General features: G+C 42.5%; 1 protein-coding gene across 6 annotated transcripts in view; it reads left to right on the top strand.

Annotated features, from left to right (window-relative positions):
- LOC120061350 (membrane-associated guanylate kinase, WW and PDZ domain-containing protein 1-like) overlaps positions 1-22432 on the top strand; it is a 228511-nt gene that overhangs the window by 164551 nt on the left and 41528 nt on the right. For 4 of the 6 annotated variants that reach the window (XM_039011100.1, XM_039011103.1, XM_039011101.1 and 1 more), the window contains exons 6-11: positions 4776-4858; positions 15078-15135; positions 15543-15652; positions 16371-16493; positions 17643-17828; positions 18287-18913. In XM_039011100.1, the coding sequence (XP_038867028.1) occupies positions 4776-4858; positions 15078-15135; positions 15543-15652; positions 16371-16493; positions 17643-17828; positions 18287-18913 (1187 nt within the window). The remainder of the gene's footprint in view (positions 1-4775; positions 4859-15077; positions 15136-15542; positions 15653-16370; positions 16494-17642; positions 17829-18286; positions 18914-22432) is intronic. The other 2 variants (XM_039011102.1, XM_039011106.1) reach the window with 1 other exon arrangement.

Consider the following 22432-nt stretch of genomic DNA (forward strand, 5'->3'; position numbering starts at 1 on the left):
GCGGAAAATGTTATAGTTAGGGATGGAAATGTCAGGATTTTTGGTGGTTTTCCTAAGCCAGGATTCAGACACAGCTAAGACATCCGGGTTGGCAGAATGTGCTAAAGCAGTGAATAAAGCAAACTTATGGAGCAGGCTTCTAATGTTAACATGCATGAAACCAAGTCTTTTATGGTTACAGAAGTCAACAAATGAGAGCACCTGGGGAGTAGGAATGGAGCTAGGCACTGCAGGTCCTGGATTAACCTCTACATCACCAAAGGAACAGAGAAGAAGTAGGATAAGGGTACGGTTAAAGGCTATAAGAACTGGCCGTCTAGCACGTTCGGAACAGAGAATAAAGGGAGCAGGTTTCTGGGCACGATAGCATAGATTCAAGGCATAATGTACAGACAAAGGTATGGTAGGAAGAGAGTACATTGGAGGTAAACCTCAGCATTGAGTAATGAAGAGGGAGATATAGTCTCTAGAGACGTTTAAACCAGGTGATGTCATCGCATATGTGGGAGGTGGAACAACATGGTTGGTTAAGGCATATTGAGCAGGGCTATAGGCTCTACAGTGAAATAAGACAGTAATCACTAACCAGGATAGTAATGGACAAGGCATATTGATATTAGGGAGAGGCATGCGTAGCCAAGTGATCGTATGGGTCCACTGAGTGGTTGGGCTGGCTGGGGACATGGAGATTCAGACAGTTAGCTTGCCGGGGCTAGCAAGCTAGCAGTTAGCAGGCCGGGGCTAGCAAGCTAGCATAAGGGCCTTAGAGGGAGGTCGCGATGGGGGAAAAGTCTGTTTTTGCCTCCTTGTGCGGTGACGTCGATTAGTAGGGTTCCAAGTAGCAGAGGGGTCCAAGTCCAATTGGCAAAATGGGTATAGTGGTCCAAGAAACTGGCTGATGGATCAGCTAACAGTCCAATATGCTCTAGATAGCTAGCAGGCCGCGGTTAGCAGAATGGGCCTTCAGGGGACGTCGCGCCTGAGGGGCCTATTTGAGGTATATAAATACATGAAGGCAGGGTAAAGTGACTAGGCATCAGGATAGATAATGAGGTATTTGAGGTAGATATGTACGTGAAGGCAGGGTAATGTGACTAGGCGTCAGGATAGATAATAATAAGGTATTTGAGGTAGATATGTACATGAAGGCAGGGTAAAACGACTAGGCGTCAGGATAGATAACACGGTATTTGAGGTAGATATGTACGTGAAGGCAGGGTAAAGTGACTAGACGTCATGATAGATAATAATAAGGTATTTGAGGTAGATATGTACATGAAGGCAGGGTAAAGTGACTAGACGTCATGATAGATAATAATACGGTATTTGAGGTAGATATGTACATGAAGGCAGGGTAAAGTGACTAAGCATCAGGATAGATAATAATAAGGTATTTGAGGTAGATATGTACATGAAGGCAGGGTAAAGTGACTAGACATCAGGATAGATAATAATAAGTTATTTGAGGTAGATATGTACATGAAGGCAGGGTAAAGTGACTAAGCATCATGATAGATAATAATAAGGTATTTGAGGTAGATATGTACATGAAGGCAGGGTAAAGTGACTAGGCAGCAGGATAGATAATAATAAGGTATTTGAGGTAGATATGTACGTGAAGGCAGGGTAAAGTGACTAGACGTCATGATAGATAATAATAAGGTATTTGAGGTAGATATGTACATGAAGGCAGGGTAAAGTGACTAGACGTCATGATAGATAATAATAAGGTATTTGAGGTTGATATGTACATGAAGGCAGGGTAAAGTGACTAGATATCAGGATAGATAATAATAAGGTATTTGAGGTAGATATGTACATGAAGGCAGGGTAAAGTGACTAGATATCAGGATAGATAATAATAAGGTATTTGAGGTAGGTATGTACATGAAGGCAGGGTAAAGTGACTAGATATCAGGATAGATAATAATAAGGTATTTGAGGTAGGTATGTACATGAAGGCAGGGTAAAGTGACTAGATATCAGGATAGATAATAATAAGGTATTTGAGGTAGATATGTACATGAAGGCAGGGTAAAGTGACTAGATATCAGGATAGATAATAATAAGGTATTTGAGGTAGATATGTACATGAAGGCAGGGTAAAGTGACTAGACATCAGGATAGATAATAATAAGGTATTTGAGGTAGATATGTACATGAAGGCAGGGTAAAGTGACTAGGCATCAGGATAGATAATAATAAGTTATTTGAGGTAGATATGTACATGAAGGCAGGGTAAAGTGACAAGGCATCAGGATAGATAATAATAAGGTATTTGAGGTAGATATGTACATGAAGGCAGGGTAAAGTGACAAGGCATCAGGATAGATAATAATAAGGTATTTGAGGTAGATATGTACATGAAGGCAGGGTAAAGTGACTAGACATCAGGATAGATAATAATAATAATAAAATTAAGAACAGAGTAGCAGCAGCATATGATGAGTTTAAAAGTGTGTTTGTGAGTGTGTGTGTGTGTGTGTGTGTGTGTGTGTGTGTGTGTGTGTGTATGTTTGTCTGTGTTGTGTCGGTATGCGTGTGTATGTTGTGTGTGTGTGCATGTGTATTGTTTGACTGTGTGAGTGTGTGTGTATATAGTGTGTGTATTTAAAGTCTAGTGAGTGCGTGTGTATATGGTGTGTGTATATAAAGTCTAGTGAGTGTGTATATGGTGTGTGTATATAAAGTCTAGTGAGTGTGTATATGGTGTGTGTATATAAAGTGTAGTGAGTGTGTATATGGTGTGTGTATATAAAGTGTAGTGAGTGTGTATATGGTGTGTGTATATAAAGTGTAGTGAGTGTGTATATGGTGTGTGTATATAAAGTGTAGTGAGTGTGTATATGGTGTGTGTATATAAAGTGTAGTGAGTGTGTATATGGTGTGTGTATATAAAGTGTAGTGAGTGTGTATATGGTGTGTGTATATAAAGTGTAGTGAGTGTGTATATGGTGTGTGTATATAAAGTGTAGTGAGTGTGTATATGGTGTGTGTATATAAAGTGTAGTGAGTGTGTATATGGTGTGTGTATATAAAGTGTAGTGAGTGTGTATATGGTGTGTGTATATAAAGTGTAGTGAGTGTGTATATGGTGTGTGTATATAAAGTCTAGTGAGTGTGTATATGGTGTGTGTATATAAAGTCTAGTGAGTGTGTATATGGTGTGTGTATATAAAGTGTAGTGAGTGTGTATATGGTGTGTGTATATAAAGTCTAGTGAGTGTGTATATGGTGTGTGTATATAAAGTGTAGTGAGTGTGTATATGGTGTGTGTATATAAAGTGTAGTGAGTGTGTATATGGTGTGTGTATATATAGATATATATATTTTTTTAACCTTTATTTAACTAGGCAAGTCAGTTATGAACAAATTCTTATTTTCAATGATGGAACAGTGGGTTAACTGTCTTGTTCAGGGGCAGAACGACAGATTTGTACCTTGTCAGCTCGGGGATTCAATTTCGCAACCTTTCGGTTACTAGTCCAACGCTATAACCACTAGGCTGCGCTGCCACCCAAAATATAAAGTCTAGTGAGTGTGTATATGGTGTGTGTATATAAAGTCTAGTGAGTGTGTATATGGTGTGTGTATATAAAGTCTAGTGAGTGTGTATATGGTGTGTGTATATAAAGTCTAGTGAGTGTGTATATGGTGTGTATATAAAGTCTAGTGAGTGTGTATATGGTGTGTGTATATAAAGTCTAGTGAGTGTGTATATGGTGTGTGTATATAAAGTCTAGTGAGTGTGTATATGGTGTGTGTATATAAAGTCTAGTGAGTGTGTATATGGTGTGTGCAAGATAGATTCAGTGCAGATAGTTTGGGTACCATTACTACTACTTAGCAGTCGGGCTATTTATCAGTCTTATGGCTTGAGGGTAGCAGAGGTCTCGGCGCCTGTTGGTCCGAGAGCCGATGCTCCGGTATTGTTTGCCAGACAGTAGCAGAGTGAACGGTCTATGGCTTGGTTGGCTGGAGTCTTTGGCCATTTTTTGGGCCTTTCTCTGATACCACCTGAGTATAGAAGTCCTGGATGGCAGGGAGCTCGGGCCAAATGATGTACTGGGCTGTCTGAACCACCCATAGTGTACATATTCACCCTATACCCTATGTAAGTACCGTTAGCTTACACTGAGAATGGAGAGGTCTACTTCATAGACTACATACCCTGTATACTCTCTATACTATCAAGCCTCTCTGTTCTGTATCCCACTACTATCTCTCCCTCCTCCCTCCCCTCCCCCAGAAAGGCCTGTCAGTGCTCTCCAGGCTGTTAATCCTCTATAGTCTGATCTCCTTAGAGATCACAGGCAGATCAGATCACCTGACCACCTCAATGAAGCACAGCCCTCTGCCCTCAGACCAACACACAGAGCTGGGTCTGCCTGCCTGTCTGCCTGGCTGGGAGAGGATGAGGAAATTGCTTTGTGCATTCAACGCCTGCATGTTGGTCTGCTTTAATTATTGGACTAGCAGAGGATTGACAGGAAAGCTTGTAGTGGTGACGTTGAGGATACAGCTACCTATTCTAGACAATAGGTCGACAATGACTCCTTCCAACCCTCTTTTCTGTGTTTCTCAGTAGGGGAGAAGTCTGTTTGGTGTTGCGTTAATCTCTGTTTGGTTTTACTTGCTTGTTGACAAGCCTATTGACTTTAACCCCTTACATCTTTTTGCTGATGAGATCATCGGTCTTTTGTTAGCTTTTAGTGCTCATCACCTTGACTTCAGAGCCAGTCTTTAACAGCTCTGTGTGTTTGTTGTTTCCTCAGCCACAACACAAAGACCACATCGTGGATCGACCCTCGCTGTCTGGAGAAACCTCTAAAACCTCTGGAAGAGTGTGAGGATGATGGTAAGCCAGGCCCTGTGTGTGTGTGTGTGTGTGTGTGTGTGTGTGTGTGTGTGTGTGTGAGAGAGTGTGTGTGTGTGATCTATTGTTTACCTCTTAATCGTGCACCATGTTGATGGTATCAGAAGGTGGTGCCACTGAGCTCATATCTAAATATGATGAAGTCTGTTTCTATACACTGGTCCTATCATTACCATGGCGATGTTTTGATACCTTAGTCAAATTGGAAAGAGGTTTTTTTTGAGATTGGCTTTCCATCTAAGGAATTGTGTAATAGTTCCTTTGAAGATGTTTTTAGTATTTTTATTTATTTGTTACACCACTGTGTACATTGTACATTTTCAAATTAATATCTATGCAACAATGTTACATTCATTTTGTTCAGGAACATACAAGTAACGATATAGATGTCTGTGTGAAAGTTCAGAAGAAATTCTTCGACCAATATCACAAATGGCACCACCATGTGGCCATTTAGATAACTGTCATGTGTCATCTCTTAGTTCCATACATCATTGATTTGATGGATTACGGCGCATCTATGTTTCAGTAAATACTGATTTGGTTACTTAAAGATTTCTATTTCTTTCCCTCCTTGTCTTTCTCTCTAATATTACTTTACTGTCTCTCCTTATTTTCCTTTCTTTGTCATTCCTTCAACCAATCAACCTCCCTTTCTGTTTCATCCTGCTCTCTTCACCTTGGAGAAGAAGGGGTACATACTGAGGAACCAGACAATGAGCTAGGTATACAACTTTATTCTCTCACTCTCACTCTCTCACTTTGTTTCTGTCATTGCATTTCTATCGGCTGTGTATTGGTGAGGGTTATGGTGACTCTCAATCTTTTCTTTCTATACTGTTAATCAATAACATTTGATTTGAAAAGCGTTTTATACAAAATCTTGATCTACAACTACTAAATTCTTTCTTACCATGTCACTCATCTATTTGGATGTGTCACGATAATTGTATAATTTGGCTCATATATTTACTTAATATCGTGGTGTACTGCTTGCTTCTAACTGCTGAGTGAGTGATCTCCTTTTTATGCAGGAGACACATTGGGAAGGTGTTTGATTTGACGTCTCAGGTTGGCCTCCGTAGTTAAGGCTGCTCCACAGACTAGACTATTTGGCAGAAACAGAAGTGCTCCTGAAAGGGAACGCAGTCTCTAACTCTTTCAGGGCTCTTGAGTCTCGGGCCTAGGAGCTCCTTTTATGTCTGGCACATCAGAAGCAGGCAGTCTGTGGTTATCGATTGTGAAATCCAGCCTGCTCCAAAGTGTTTGTCGGTGTTAGCAGCAGCCCACGCTAACACACTGCGCTAATGTCTTTGTATGAAATCAAATATGGTGAGGAGGAGAATGAGATGCTAACGCTTTATTGGGAGTGTCAGCTTAATAGGCTCTCTGTCAGACAATTCCCTTTGAGTGCCGATGCAGCCGAGTGTGTGCACGTGTACGCGCTTGTGTGCGCATGCTGGAGGAAGCAGTATTTGAAAGATATATATTGAAACATGGTAACATCTGCAGTGAACACATAGCCAGAAACTGCATGTAGATGACCAGGTATGTAAAGTAGAATCATACAGATACATGAAGATGTTGGCTCTCTACATTGTCGTGAATGTCTTATGACTCCCCCGAGTCGTGTAGACGGTCGTGTAGACGGTCGTGTAGACGGTCGTGTAGACTGTCGTGTAGACGGTCGTGTAGGCGGTCGTGTAGACGGTCGTGTAGACTGTCGTGTAGACGGTCGTGTAGGCAGTCGTGTAGGCGGTCGTGTAGGCGGTCGTGTAGACGGTCGTGTAGACTGTCGTGTAGACTGTCGTGTAGACGGTCGTGTAGACTGTCGTGTAGGCGGTCGTGTAGACGGTCGTGTAGACGGTCGTGTAGACGGTCGTGTAGGCGGTCGTGTAGGCGGTCGTGTAGACTGTCGTGTAGACTGTCGTGTAGACGGTCGTGTAGACGGTCGTGTAGACTGCTGGGCCAATGTGATTTTTGTCTGAACGTGCTGAGAATATTGTAATGTTTATTTCTATAAAGATGTCCATTGAAACCAGATATGCAATTTGTTGACACCACAACACAGTACCAACTTGGATGCACATTATCCCGAATGCTATTCAATAAAAATGTCTGTTAAATCGCTGCTCTGTTTTGCTTGTTTACAGCGGTTCATTTCACAGGGAGGCTCTCTTGTATTCTTTTTTTTTTTTTTTTTTTTTTTTTTTTCAGCTCTAGGAAGAGTCTTTTTTTTTTTTTTTTTTTTTTTTTTTTGGGGTGGATCAGCTTAATATTGCGGAAAGAATGTTGCTTCCAATGTAATTGTCTGCATCATTTCCAATCCCCCATATTTTTTTGGGTAAATATATATATCCATACACGCATGCATACATATATACATATATACATACACATACCTATATAGACATACATACTTTTTTAAAGAATATACCTTTATTATTATTCCCCGCAACCCTACCACCGCTCCCCCAATTGGAGTAAACTAATAAACACTTCTGCTTTTACCTTCAATTTATACATCTTATACCTATTTTACAGACACAGACTACTTTATAATAGTTCTCTCTTGTTTGTTCTTAGTCCTTCCTCTATTTCTGTTGTCCATCCAATTTTATTTCCACTTGTAACTGTGCTATTTCACAAAAGCTCCGCACCTATACAAATTTCACAGATCCCGTATGCCCTACATTGTTTATCTTGTTATTAGTCCCACCCTTCAGTTCCACTCAACCCTTCCCATCTATCTTCCAACATCATCCATTTCGGATTTTTATTTGCCATATATTTTTCAACTGTGCTGTGATGCTTCACAAAAGATTTGAACCTTCCTATTCTCATAGCTTCTACAGATTGTAAATTAAAAATAAACATTTTTGCTAAAATAATTATTATATTATTGATTGATTGACTATGGCTTTTCAAATCCCCCAGTATTGCTATCTGTAGCGTTAGTTCTAGGCAAATGTTGCAATTCTTCAGCCATTCCTGGACCTGTGACCAAAAACGAGCTACATATGGACAATACCAAAATAAATGATCTAATGACTCTGCCTCCTCACAACAGAATCTGCAGAGCTGGGAAGATTGTATACCCCATATATATAACATTCTATTAGTTGCAAGAATTTTGTACAGTAATTTAAATTGAAAAATTCGAAGTTTTGAATCCGGCGTTGTTTTGCGTATCAATTCATAAACCATGTGCCATGGAATGGGTACATCGAAAATCTCTTCCCAACTATTTTGCAATTTATATGGCACAGCTGTCAGTTTTTTGGTCCTTAAATGAAATTGGTATATGTTTTTATTTATCACACTTTTCTTTAACCATTTATGTTCTTTAATACAGGGCCGACATACAAGTTCCTTACTTTTTTCCCCTTCTACTTGCCTCTTCCATTTTTGTGGTAATGCTGCAATTAATTGGTTGTAATTTTGGGTAGAGCAGACATTTCCATATGTCTGTGTTAGCTGCATGTGTGACATAACTCCACCAGTCCTATTTATGATATCATTCACAAAAATTATACCTTTTTTAAACATTTCTTCGATAAATACAGTTTTTTTATCAATTACTATATTTGAATTTAACCACAATATTTGTTGTACTATTTGTTCCGTCCTTTCAGGTGGATTAAACTGAAATTGCAACCAACTTTCTAAGGCTTGTTTAAAAAATAAGGATATTTTGGAGATTATTTCCTTTTCAAACAACCGAAAGTGAGCAGGTGTAATCTGAATAAAGGGAAAAAGGCCCTTCTTGAACATAGGATGAGACATTCGTACCAATTTACTAGAGAACCAGTTTGGATTTAAGTATAACTTTTGTATGACTGATGCCTTTAGTGAGAGGTCTAATGCTTTAATATTTAATAATTTCTGCCCTCCGAATTCATATTCGTTATATAAATAGGCCCTTTTAATTTTATCTGGCTTGCCGTTCCAAATAAAATGGAATATTTTTTGTTCATATTTTTAAAAAGCAGGTCACTAGGTGTAGGCAAAACCATAAGCAGATAGGTAAACTGTGATATGACTAAAGAGTTAATCAGGGTGATTTTTCCACAAATAGACAAGTATTTTCCTTTCCATGGTAGCAAGATCTTATCTATTTTTGCTAACTTTCTATAAAAATTTATTGGAGTGAGATCATTTCTTTCTTTTGGGATTTTTATACCGAGTATGTCCACATCTCCGTCAGACCATTTAATTGGTAAACTACATGGCAATATAAAATGTGTATTTTTTAGTGATCCAATACGTAATATGGTACATTTATCATAATTTGGTTTTAATCCAGAGAGGATAGCAAAGGTATCTAGATCCTCTATGAGGCCGTGGAGAGACTCTAGTTGTGGTTTTAAAAGAAAACATGAATCATCAGCGTACAATGACACCTTAGTTTTTAAGCCACGGATTTCTAATCCATTAATATTAATGTTTGATCTAATTTTAACAGCTAACATTTCGATGGCAATAATAAATAGATATGCCGATAGTGGACAACCTTGTTTTACTCCTCTAGATAGTTTAAAACTTTCTGAGATGTAGCCATTATTTACTATTTTACACCTAGGGTTACTATACATAATTTTAACCCATTTTATAAGAGATTCCCCAAAATTGAAATATTCTAGGCATTTATATATAAACTCCAGTCGTACTTTATCAAAAGCCTTTTCAAAATCAGCTATGAAAACCAGACCTGGTGTCCCCGATATTTCATAGTGTTCTATTGTTTCCAGTACTTGCCTTATATTATCTCCAATGTATCGTCCATGTAAAAAACCTGTCTGATTAGGATGAATAATATCTGACAAAACTTTTTTTATTCTATGCGCCAAGCATTTTGCTAGGATTTTTGCATCACAACACTGAAGTGTAAGAGGTCTCCAATTTTTTAATTGGACTGGATCTTTATATATACCACTTGGGTCCTGTTTCAGTAATAACGATATCAGACCTTCTTGTTGCGTGTCTGATAATCTACCATTTATATAGGAGTGGTTAAAACAAGCTAATAATGGTCCTTTGAGTATATCAAAAAAAGTTTTGTATACTTCCACTGGTATGCCATCCAGCCCTGGAGTTTTCCCATCCTTAAAGGCCCCAATTGCATCAAGCAGTTCCTCCTCTGTAATTTGGCCTTCACATGAGTCTTTCTGTACAGATGTTAATTTTACATTATTAATAGGAAAAAAATCCATACAATTAGTTTCAGTTAGTGGAGATGGAGGAGCCTGAAACGAAAACATATTCTTAAAGTACTTTACTTCCTCTTTCAAAATATCATTTGGTGAATCATGCGTGACTCCATCATTTGTAACAAGTTTTAATACATTTTTTTTGGTAGCATTTCTATATTGAAGATTGAAAAAGAATTTGGTGCATTTTTCCCCATATTCCATCCAGTTCGCTTTATTTTTATAATATATTACACTGGATCTTTCTTGAATAAGTTCCTCCATTTCTTTTTGTTTTTCCTCTAACTTATTCTGTGCCTCTATGGTACCGTTTTTATTGCTATCTAACTGTACTGTTAGTCCTTCAATTTCCTTTGTTAATATGGACTCTTTTGATCTAAATTCCCTTTGTTTTATAGATGAGTACTGAATTGCATGGCCTCTAAAGGCACACTTAAAAGTGTCCCATACAATAAGGGGATCTGCTGTACCTATGTTATGTCTGAAAAAGTCAGTTATAAAATCTTCTGTCCTAGTTCTAAACAATTTATCATCTAGTAGACTTTGATTAAATTTCCAATATCCTCGCCCACGTGGAAATTCTGTAAGAGAAATATATATGCCAATTATGTGATGATCCGACCGCATTCTGTCCCCTATCAACACTTTTTTAACTTTTGGTGCCAGAGAGAATGGTATAAGAAAGTAGTCAAGACGACTAGCTTGATTCAGCCTCCGCCATGTATATCTCACTAAATCAGGGTATTTAAGTCTCCATATATCCACTAATTCCAATATATCCATGACATTCATGATTTCCTTAAGTGCCTGAGGGTGATAGTTTGTAGTGTGAATTCCTTTCCGGTCTATAGAGGTATTTAAGACCGTATTAAAATCTCCCACTATAATAATAGAGTCTAGTGTTGCTTGTAGAGTTGATAAATTCTTATATATATTTTCAAAGAAGCTTGGATCATCATTATTCGGACCGTATAGGTTAACAAGCCATATTTGTTTATTGTCCAATAACATATTTAAAATAATCCATCTACCTTGAGGATCTGTTTGGACAATTTGCACATTTGGATCAAAATTATTGTTAATTAAAACCATCACCCCTTTTGAATTTCTTTGCCCATGGGAGAAATATATTTTGCCCCCCCAGTTCTTTTTCCACAAAACTTCATCTAAAACTGTTGAATGGGTTTCCTGTAAACAATAGATATTATAATCCTTCTCTTTTAGCCAGGTAAATACTGATCGTCTTTTCTTATTATCTGCTAAGCCATTACAATTGTAACTGGCTATACTTATTTCACCACTTACCATAATGAGACACACCTTTCATTCTTTTAATCAGAATATATTTTTGTAAACGTACTATTAAAAAGTAACATAATGATTGAGTGTCTATATAGTTGTACCATGATATTTGCATTTCTACTAAGTAAACCTCCAATTGGTCCCTACTATTCCACCCGCTAAAAGGCCTCATCTCGAGATGGCTTGTCATCCCAATGCCCGGTAGACCACCCTCGACCCCCTGTATCCCATAGCCCTGAACCGACTGGGATCCATTCTTTGAAAAGAGCATACAGTGCCATTTACCGAATTGAAGAAGATCAATTACCATATGCATTTCCATTGCCCTCACCTCGATTTGTATTATATATATCTGTGGATCATCCTCTATTGTCCCTAACATCTTTTACTTCTTCCTTCGCAACAGTTGTGGGATACACACATACACCCACACACACTCAGCCCTTACCCCCACACAACCATAAGCTCACTTTCTCAACAATTGCACCATCCCAGAGCCCAACTCAAGATGGGTCATGAGTTACAAATGCACTTGCAGTTGCAGCTGCATGAGAAGGCCTGCAAGACCGCACAAAAAATTAGCAAAAATTGAGAGATTTATTTACCATTGTCATATCCTAGATAATGGAGGTCAAATGTACACCTTATTCCTGAAACACCCACAATACGGCCACCCGTCATGACCATGTCCCCACGCATCTCCATGCAGTCCGACTTTGATTTTGTGCCGCCAGGGCCACAATAATATACCCCCTCTCTGAATGTCCGAGTGTGACCCCCTCCCCATGGGTTACTGCAGCTAGTGTTGCCAGCACTGCCACTGCCTGGGTGGGGGCACCCCACCGGAATCCCCACCGGCTAGGTACAAGGTCGTCAAGGTTCTCATTAGCAGCTTTGAGAATTTCCTTGTATATTATGCTCTCCCTTTATGGGGCTTTGGCTTTGCAGGACCAACCCTGCCAAGCAGGCTCAGAATCTTGAGGGGGCAGTGCTGCTCTTGGTCTCTGACCTCATTTTAGCTGTATACAGACCGCTTACAGCGGGCACATAAAACAGTTAGGGACTTCTCCTTAGTATCTGGGTCATTCAGGTGGGTGTCTAGGGTATAGTGCCATGGACCGTACCATTAAAATAGGATAATAAATAATTAGATATAATTTATAAAAAAATAAATAAAAAATGTAGTTCTCCATGATAGGACAATAAATAAATAAGACGTATAATTCATTATAAAGGTATATCCATCATCTGAACAACATTGAAAGCCCTCTCATACCCGGCTCACAGCAATACATTGGCTCTGGGATATGCAACCATTTCATTACTCACTCACTCAACTTTCCAAACATAACAAATAAAATAAAAAATAAACACAAACCATACCATCCACACATACTGTGCCTTCTGTTTACTTAGTTTTTATCTTCACTATGTTGAATTAGTGCTTGTGTGTTCAATTAGTTATATGTGAAGATTTATAGAAAAGCTATATTTTTTATTGTATTGTTACAATCAGTAACCGGGCTTGAATTGTGTTTATTTCCCTCGTCTATGAGAACTTTGTCATTTTTAAAATAACCATGGAGTAGTCTTTGTGTCTCTGAACAACTGGTTATCAATATATAGTTTATCAACGACGAGAGCTACTCGTTTCGCTTTTAATCTATTTTCTTTGAAAATTGGATACAGAACTTTGCGCCGTTCTGCAATTTCCTTCGGAAACTGATCATTCATGCCAATTTTGGTCCCAGCAAGTCTTTTACCCAGGCTTTTAACCATTATTTTATCTTTAAATGAAGCAAATTTGGCAACGATTGGGCGTTCGTACCTCTGCCCTCTCTGTCCGAAGCGGTGAACGCGTTCAAGTTGGATTTTGTCGATAACTTCGCGTGGAATCTGAAGCGCTGTAAGGAGGAACTCTCTAACTATAGATTCAGGAACTTCTCCTTCTTTTTCTTGGATACCTGTAAGTACCAAATTCTCTCTCATGGATCTAGTTTGTATGTCTAGTAAGGTTTCCTTCAGAACGGTGTTCTCCTTTTTAATTCCATTCATTTCGGTTTCAATCTTATTGACTGTCCCTTTTAGCGCGTGTGTTTGCTTCTCCAATGTCGCAGCTTTTTCATCACTCATCTCTAGGCTTGCCTTCAACTCTTTTATATCCTTACTAACTAATTCAAGTATACCCAGTTTGTCATTTATTGATTTTAACAGATCGGTTTCGACCTTTACCATTCCCGGTGGTGAGAATATTAAGTCATCAGTGTCTGTAGAAGAGTCACGTTTTCGTTTTGTAATCGGTTCCCCTGTCTTACTCTCCGTCATGTTTGGTTGTTGCCTGTTTTCGTAATATTTGTCGATAAATGTCTCTAGTTTTAGGATTTGTTTTGTGTTATTGTCCAGATTGAAGGTTATCACTCACCAGATTAAGTAGTGCTAATATTTTAGTCTAATTTAGCAGATATTTCGAATATTATGTTTTATCTTGAGGTGCTCTACATAAATCCCTTCAGTCCGCCATTACCCTTACGTTACCTTTACGTCATACGTCACTTTGATTACATCATACGTCTGGAGATGACTCTAGCTCTCTTGTATTCTTACATCACCAACATTTGGAGAAAAAATGCACTAACATGGCGGCTGTTTTAAAACCTGGTCCAACTCTCTTAATATATGGTTCTGGACTGGCCTATATACAGTACTGGTCTGCTGGCTAAGTTCACTTGTGTGAGGCATGCAATTGTGTCCATCTATCAACTGTTTGTAGCTGTTGATAATGTAGAAAACAACCTGGTTCTGTTCTGAAGACAGAGACAGATATGAGCGGGCTGGGTCTGAGTGGATGAATAGTAAATCTAGTAGGAGGGAGTGGTCAAGCTCTGTAGTCTCATTTAGTTCAGAATCTCCCCTGACAGCTGACTGTGTGTGTAGCCTGTCTGTGTGTGTGTGTAGCCTGTCTGTGTGTGTGTGTAGCCTGTGTGTGTGTGTAGCATGTGTGTGTGTGTAGCCTGTGTGTGTGTGTGGCCTGTGTGTGTGTAGCCTTTGTGTGTGTGTGTGTGTGTGTGTAGCCTGGCTGTGTGTGTGTGTAGCCTGTGTGTGTGTGTGTGTGTGTAGCCTGTGTGTGTGTAGCCTGTGTGTGTGTGTAGCCTTTGTGTGTGTAGCCTGTGTGTGTGTAGCCTGTGTGTGTGTGTGTGTGTGTAGCCTGTGTGTGTGTGTGTGTAGCCTGTGTGTGTGTGTAGCCTGTGTGTGTGTGTATTCTTTGTCTGTGTAGCCTGTGTGTGTGTAGCCTGTGTGTGTGTGTGTGTGTGTGTGTGTGTGTGTGTGTGTGTGTGTGTGTGTGTGTGTGTGTGTGTGTGTGTGTGTGTGTGTGTGTGTGTGTGTGTGTGTGTGTGTGTAGCCTGTGTGTGTGTGTGTAGCCTGTGTGTGTGTGTGTGTAGCCTGTGTGTGCCTAGCTCAGTGAGGTAGAGGGAGTAGTTTGACTCCATATTAGATATCTGCACCGTGGCCCACTGACTGTACTGAGTCATGACAGGTAAACATAGATTCACTTCAGAGTTGGTTTACACACCTGAGAGACCTTGAATACAGCACAGCGTCATCCTCTGAAGTACTTCCTGAAGGAGAACACTGCCTTAATGAATGTGTCATTACAGTGATCTAACATTGCTGTTCCTTCTCTGTTTCAGAGCTGCCTGCTGGATGGGAGAAGATAGATGACCCAGTGTATGGGGTTTACTACGTAGAGTAAGTTGGAACACCTCACGGTTCATCTCTTTTCACATGCCTCTCATTAACCCCACAATAATTAATACGACGGAAATACATCAGCATTTTCATGTAGTTTACTGTAAACTGTGACATTTCAGCTGAACTAGCATTATCTCTGTCTCTCTGTCAGACCTTTTCTACATTCAGTGTGCTATAATTGGTTTGAAGCTAAGTAGATTTATCTGAAACCGGACTCCATTTTGTGTAGCCAGTGTGTAGTTTGTGTAGACCTATGTGGTTGTCACAGAGCTGGTGGGATTAACGAGGCTGTGAGCCAGAGGATGTCAAACACTGTGTACTGTCATTTATCATGGTGACAATCAATATCCCACACTCATCCTCTCCCTCTCCTCTCTCTCTCTCTCTCTCTCTCTCATCATCAGTCACATCAACAGGAAGACCCAGTATGAGAACCCCATAGTGGAGGCTAAACGCAGGATGCAGCTGGAGCAGCAGCAGCCGCAGCCTCCTGAAGGTGAGCGGTACATTCGAGGTTCGTTTCCTGCCCTGGCACGGCACCATTTCTTTCTTTCTTCATGTCTGTCACGTCTTGTCTCATGTCTTGTCCTGCACGGTTGGGGTTCATTCTATTTGAAGTCAGACAGGTTTAAGAATGAAAAGTTAGTTCCTCAGAATTAGAGTTTCGATGAATTCTCCTGGATTTGAAATGGAATTGACCCCAACCCCTGTCCTGCTGGCGTCTGGGTTCTTATTCGTTTGATTAAAGATCATTAAAGCATCATTTTTATATTCCTTTCAACACATGAGCCACTGTAGCATTCACTTATTTGTCTTCGGAGGCTTAGAGCTGTGGAAGCCATGTCCATGTGCAAACTGCTGCTGCTAGCATGCTTGCTACGTGTTAGAACCACTGAGACACAATGTAATGATGAAATGTAATAATCAGATGCAATGTTAAAACATCTTTTCAATAAATGTATCTCTTATTGCGTAATTTACTGTGTTAGGTTTTAGTCATTTTAAAGTGTATAGCGTTTGTCCCCCCGGACCAGCCAGTATGTCTGGCACCTCTGGTGTAGAGCAAGTTTGAGTCAACAAATGAATGAATGTGATGCTTATGTTTGTATTTTATTGATTGTGTACGTTTGTGTGTCAGTGTATGTGTGTGCGTGTATTTGTGTGTGTGCTTGCGTGCATCCGTGTGTTTGTGACTGTGATTTCACAGTCCCTCTGTGTCTCTCGCTGTACAGAGTGGATAGAGGAACACTCCTCAGCTGGTGCTCCCCTGGCCGTCTATGCCAGTAACCACCTGGAGACATACCGTGACCCCCAGGTCCCGCCCCCAATGCCCCCTCCCCCGGGAGGGACCAAACGTGAGTGGGGTTACACATTCTAGACAACACACACACACACTTTCAATACCAGGGTCTTGTGCACCACAGACATTTAACTCGCGATCAAATACACCCACAATGTACAGTTTCAGTGACACAAGCATGACCAGAAATAGACACAGACAGAGGACCCTTGGGATCAAAGGTTTCAAGGGCTCAACCTCTTGAGGAAACAATTACCATATAAGGTTATTAACCTGTCTATCAGCCCACATGTACCATAGTGAATGTTCTGTGTATGTTAACTAGCTATGACCAACACACCATGGATGTTAAGCATTCTCTCCTGTCATTCACTGATATAACAAACGCTGAGCAATTCATTATATTATATGGATGCTTGGGTTGACAGACAGACAGACAGACAGACAGACAGACAGACAGACAGACAGACAGACAGACAGACAGACAGACAGACAGACAGACAGACAGACAGACAGACAGACAGACAGACAGACATAGATAGGTAGGTAGACAAGTGAAAAGACAGACAGACAGACAGACAGACAGACAGACAGACAGACAGACAGACAGACAGACAGACAGACAGACAGACAGACAGACAGACAGACAGACAGACATAGATTGGTAGACAAGTGAAATGACAGACAGACAGACATAAATAGGTAGATAAGTGAAATGACAGACAGACAGACATAAATAGGTAGGTAGATAAGTGAAAAGACAGACAGACAGACAGACAGACATAGGTAGACAAGTGAAAAGACAGACAGACAGACAGACAGACAGACAGACAGACAGACAGACAGACAGACAGACAGACAGACAGACAGACAGACAGACAGACAGACAGACAGACAGACAGACAGACAGACAGACAGACAGACAGACAGACATAAATAAATAAATAAATAGGTAGATACGTGAAATGACAGACAGACAGACAGACAGACAGACAGACAGACAGACAGACAGACAGACAGACAGACAGACATAGATTGGTTAGACAAGTGAAATGGCAGACAGACAGACATAAATAGGTAGATAGTGAAATGACAGACAGACAGACAGACATAGATAGATAGGTAGACAAGTGAAAAGACAGACAGGCAGCTAATGTAACTGACACGGATAGACAAATAATGTTATTTTCCCTGTGTTCTGTAGGAGGGAAGCCGTTCTTCACACGGAACCCAGCAGAACTGAACGGAACCTTCATCAACACCAAACTGAAGAAGAGCCGCCGTGGGTTCGGCTTTACCGTCGTCGGGGGTGACGAGCCGGATGAATTTCTCCAGATCAAGAGTCTTGTCCTGGACGGTCCTGCTGCTGTGGATGGGAAGATGGAGACAGGTGCAGTACACTGTCTTAGCCCACAGAGGGCACTGTTTCGCACCATTTATACAGAAAGCATTTCCCCCATTCCTAAGGAGGTTGAAGTGATTGTGTAAACTAAGTACTGAACATATTGGAGACATATGGTAATATACTTGCACCCCACATAGTACATTCACTGTGTTACTTAATGTTCTACTAACTGTGTTACTAATGTGATGTGATAGTGACTGTATTACTAACTGTGTTACTAATGTGATGTGATAGTGACTGTATTACTAACTGTGTTACTAATGTGATGTGATAGTGACTGTATTACTAACTGTGTTACTAATGTGATGTGATAGTGACTGTATTACTAACTGTGTTACTAATGTGATGTGATAGTGACTGTATTACTAACTGTGTTACTAATGTGATGTGATAGTGACTGTATTACTAACTGTCCTGTCCGTCTCCCTGTCTCTCTCCTCTAGGTGATGTCATAGTGAGTGTGAATGACATCATCGTGCTTGGTTACACTCACGCCCAGGTGGTGAAGATCTTCCAGTCCATCCCGATCGGCTCCATGGTGGACCTGGCCCTGTGCCGCGGCTACCCCCTGCCCTTTGACCCCGATGACCCCAACACCAGCCTGGTGACCTCCGTGGCCATCCTGGACAAGGAGCCCATCATCGTCAACGGCCAACAGAGCTACGACTCCCCGTCCAGCCACGGCAGCCAGACCGGAGGCCCCGTTAACGGGATGAGGGAGCCGCGGGCCCTCAGCCCCTCGGCGGAGGTGGCGTCCAACGGCTCACACGGCTACTCCTCCAGCGACGTGGTCACCCTGGCGTCCTCCATCGCCGGGCAGCCCGAGCTGATCACGGTGCACATGGAGAAGGGCGATAAGGGCTTTGGGTTCACAATTGCTGATAGCTTGACGGGTGGGGGTCAGAGGGTGAAGCAGATTGTGGACTACCCCCGCTGCAGGGGCCTGAAGGAGTCAGACATTCTGATGGAGGTGAACAAGAGGAACGTCCAGAACATGACTCACAACCAGGTGGTGGACCTGCTCAGCAAGTGTCCCAGAGGCAGCGAGGTCAGCATGCTGGTGCAGAGAGGTACGTAGTCCACTGATTAGGGTCAGGAGGGAGGGAGAGGAGGAAGGACGGGGGGTGTCTGGTCAGCATGCTGGTGCAGTGGGGTACATGCTCAACCCAGGGAGGAGGATATGTGAAGGGGAAGGAGGGAATGAGAGAGGGGAGGGATTGGTTCACAGATAAAGACACTTCCACTGGCAAACAGCATGAATAGCTGAGATGTTGAGTGTGTTAGGGGGTAAGTGGGTTAAAAGGTTGAATAAAGGAGGTTGTGGATGTTATGTAGAGAAGAAAAATTAGTGGGTGATCAGATAAGTGAGAGAGGGAATGGATGGCAAGGTGGAGAGCATGTCCAGGATGGGAGGAGGAGACAGAGGAGAAGATAGGAGGATGGTGTTAGGTCAGGGACTCTTATCTGTCCTGATTATGGATGAAGAGTGACTCTGCTGAGATGCTGCTAATCTCCCTGTGTTCTGTCAGCTCACTCTGTGACTCTCCTGCTTTTCTCTCTCTCGCTCTCTCTCTGTTCTCACTATTTCTCTCTTGTCTTTTCTATTTATTTAACTTATTTATCACTGTCTCTATTCTTTCACTCTTTTTCTCTCACTATCTTTTACTTATGCTCTCTCACTTTGTATCTCTCCCCCTCTCTCTCCCCCTCTCTCCCCTCTCCCCTTCTCTCCCACTTTGTATCTCTCCCCCTCTCTCTCTCTCTCCCCCTCTCTCTCTCCCCTCTCCCCTTCTCTCTCACTTTGTATCTCTCTCGCCCTCTCCCCTCTCTCTCTCCCCTCTCTCACTTTGTATCTCTCGCCCTCTCTCTCCCCCTCTCTCTCACTTTGTATCTCTCTCCCCTCTCTCTCTTCCCCTCTCTCTCCCTCCCTCTCTCTCTCTCTCTCTCTCTCCCCCACTCTCTCCGTCTCTCTCCGTATCTCTCCCTCTCTCTCCCTCCCTCTCTCCCTCTCTCTCTCTCCCTCCCTCTCTCTCTCCCGCTCTCTCTCTCTCTCCCTCCCTCTCCCTCCCTCTCTCTCCCTCTCTCCCTCCCTCTCTCCCTCCCTCTCTCTCCCTCCCTCTCTCTCCCTCTCTCTCCATCTCTCTCCCTCTCTCTCTCCATCTCTCGCCCTCTCTCTCTCTCCATCTCTCGCCCTCTCTCTCTCCCTCTCTCTCCATCTCTCTCTGTCTCTCTCCCTTCCTCCCTCTCCCTTTCTCTCCCTCTCTCACCCTCTCTTTAAGCCTGGTCTTTGTCTCTGGCACTGTGTCTGTGTTGCTTAGATGATAGTTGGGTGTGTTAGTAGTGAGAGGGCTCAGCCAAAGACGCCGTCTAGCTCTGATCAAAGTGTCTTCTGTTCCAATTAGCTTGGGAGGATACAGAGAGAGGAACAGAGAGAGGTGGGGTGAAGGGAGAGCAAGACGGCGAGATGGGGAAAGAGAGGAACAGAGAGAGGAACAGAGAGAGGTGGGGTGAAGGGAGAGCAAGACGGTGAGATGGGGAAAGAGAGGAACAGAGAGAGGAACAGAGAGAGGTGGGGTGAAGGGAGAGCAAGACGAGGAGATGGGGAAAGAGAGGTACAGAGCAGAGAGAACAGAGAGAGATGGGGTGAAGGGAGAGCAAGACGAGGAGATGGGGAAAGAGAGGTACAGAGCAGAGAGAACAGAGAGAGATGGGGTGAAGGGAGAGCAAGACGAGGAGATGGGGAAAGAGAGGTACAGAGCAGAGAGAACAGAGAGAGGTGGGGTGAAGGGAGAGCAAGATGAGGAGATGGAGAAAGAGAGGTACAGAGCAGAGAGAACAGCCACTGATTTTGAATAGAGGAATATGTGAAATGGAGTCTGAAGCTAGTCAAGGCAGCAGCAGAGCTGTTAAAGCAGAAGTCTGTATTCCACAGGAGGTTGGTGGCACCTTAATTGGGGAGAACGGGTTCGTGGTAATGGCTGGAGTGGAATGGTTTCCATGTGTTTGATGCCATTCCATATGCTCCGTTCCAGCCATTATTGTGAGCCGTTCTCCCCTCAGCAGCCCCCTGTGCTGTATTCACACATCATTAATGTCTATGATGAACCTTCCTGTGTCACTACAATCCAGATCATCTTTATCACATCAATTACCAATGGAGATTTAACATAATAGGTCTGTAAAAAAATGAATAGGTGCATGTATTCCTTAAAGGGTTACACTCAAACCTTACTCAACAGCGTTCTAACCTTACTGTGCTAAAATAATAATTCAAATAATTATAAAAGGTTACAGTCAGAGTTTTGCAAGGCTAGAGAAAGAGACAAACTGTTAATAGCAACCATCATTATCCATACAGTTTCTAACCATGCGCTAATTTGGCTTCAGCCCTCATCATTTGTGAAATTGCTAACCCTTCCTCCTTCCCGAGATCCCTATTAGCTGAGGGTGGGCCTCTGCCTCCTTCCCTAGATCCCTATTAGCTGAGGGTGGGCCTCTGCCTCCTTCCCTAGATCCCTATTAGCTGAGGGTGGGCCTCTGCCTCCTTCCCTAGATCCCTATTAGCTGAGGGTGGGCCTCTGCCTCCTTCCCTAGATCCCTATTAGCTGAGGGTGGGCCTCTGCCTCCTTCCCTAGATCCCTATTAGCTGAGGGTGGGCCTCTGCCTCCTTCCCGAGATCCCTATTAGCTGAGGGTGGGCCTCTGCCTCCTTCCCTAGATCCCTATTAGCTGAGGGTGGGCCTCTGCCTCCTTCCCTAGATCCCTATTAGCTGAGGGTGGGCCTCTGCCTCCTTCCCTAGATCCCTATTAGCTGAGGGTGGGCTTATGCCTCCTTCCCTAGATCCCTATTAGCTGAGGGTGGGCTTCTGTCTCCTTCCCTAGATCCCTATTAGCTGAGGGTGGGCTTATGCCTCCTTCCCTAGATCCCTATTAGCTGAGGGTGGGCTTATGCCTCCTTCCCTAGATCCCTATTAGCTGAGGGTGGGCTTCTGCCTCCTTCCCTAGATCCCTATTAGCTGAGGGTGGGCTTCTGCCTCCTTCCCTAGATCCCTATTAGCTGAGGGTGGGCCTCTGCCTCCTTCCCTAGATCCCTATTAGCTGAGGGTGGGCCTCTGCCTCCTTCCCGAGATCCCTATTAGCTGAGGGTGGGCCTCTGCCTCCTTCCCTAGATCCCTATTAGCTGAGGGTGGGCCTCTGCCTCCTTCCCTAGATCCCTATTAGCTGAGGGTGGGCTTATGCCTCCTTCCCTAGATCCCTATTAGCTGAGGGTGGGCTTCTGTCTCCTTCCCTAGATCCCTATTAGCTGAGGGTGGGCTTATGCCTCCTTCCCTAGATCCCTATTAGCTGAGGGTGGGCTTATGCCTCCTTCCCTAGATCCCTATTAGCTGAGGGTGGGCTTCTGCCTCCTTCCCTAGATCCCTATTAGCTGAGGGTGGGCTTCTGCCTCCTTCCCTAGATCCCTATTAGCTGAGGGTGGGCTTCTGCCTCCTTCCCTAGATCCCTATTATCTGAGGGTGGGCTTATGCCTCCTTCCCTAGATCCCTATTAGCTGAGGGTGGGCTTCTGCCTCCTTCCCTAGATCCCTATTAG

Source organism: Salvelinus namaycush, chromosome 16 (assembly GCF_016432855.1).
Source record: "Salvelinus namaycush isolate Seneca chromosome 16, SaNama_1.0, whole genome shotgun sequence".
Taxonomy (NCBI): domain Eukaryota; kingdom Metazoa; phylum Chordata; class Actinopteri; order Salmoniformes; family Salmonidae; genus Salvelinus; species Salvelinus namaycush.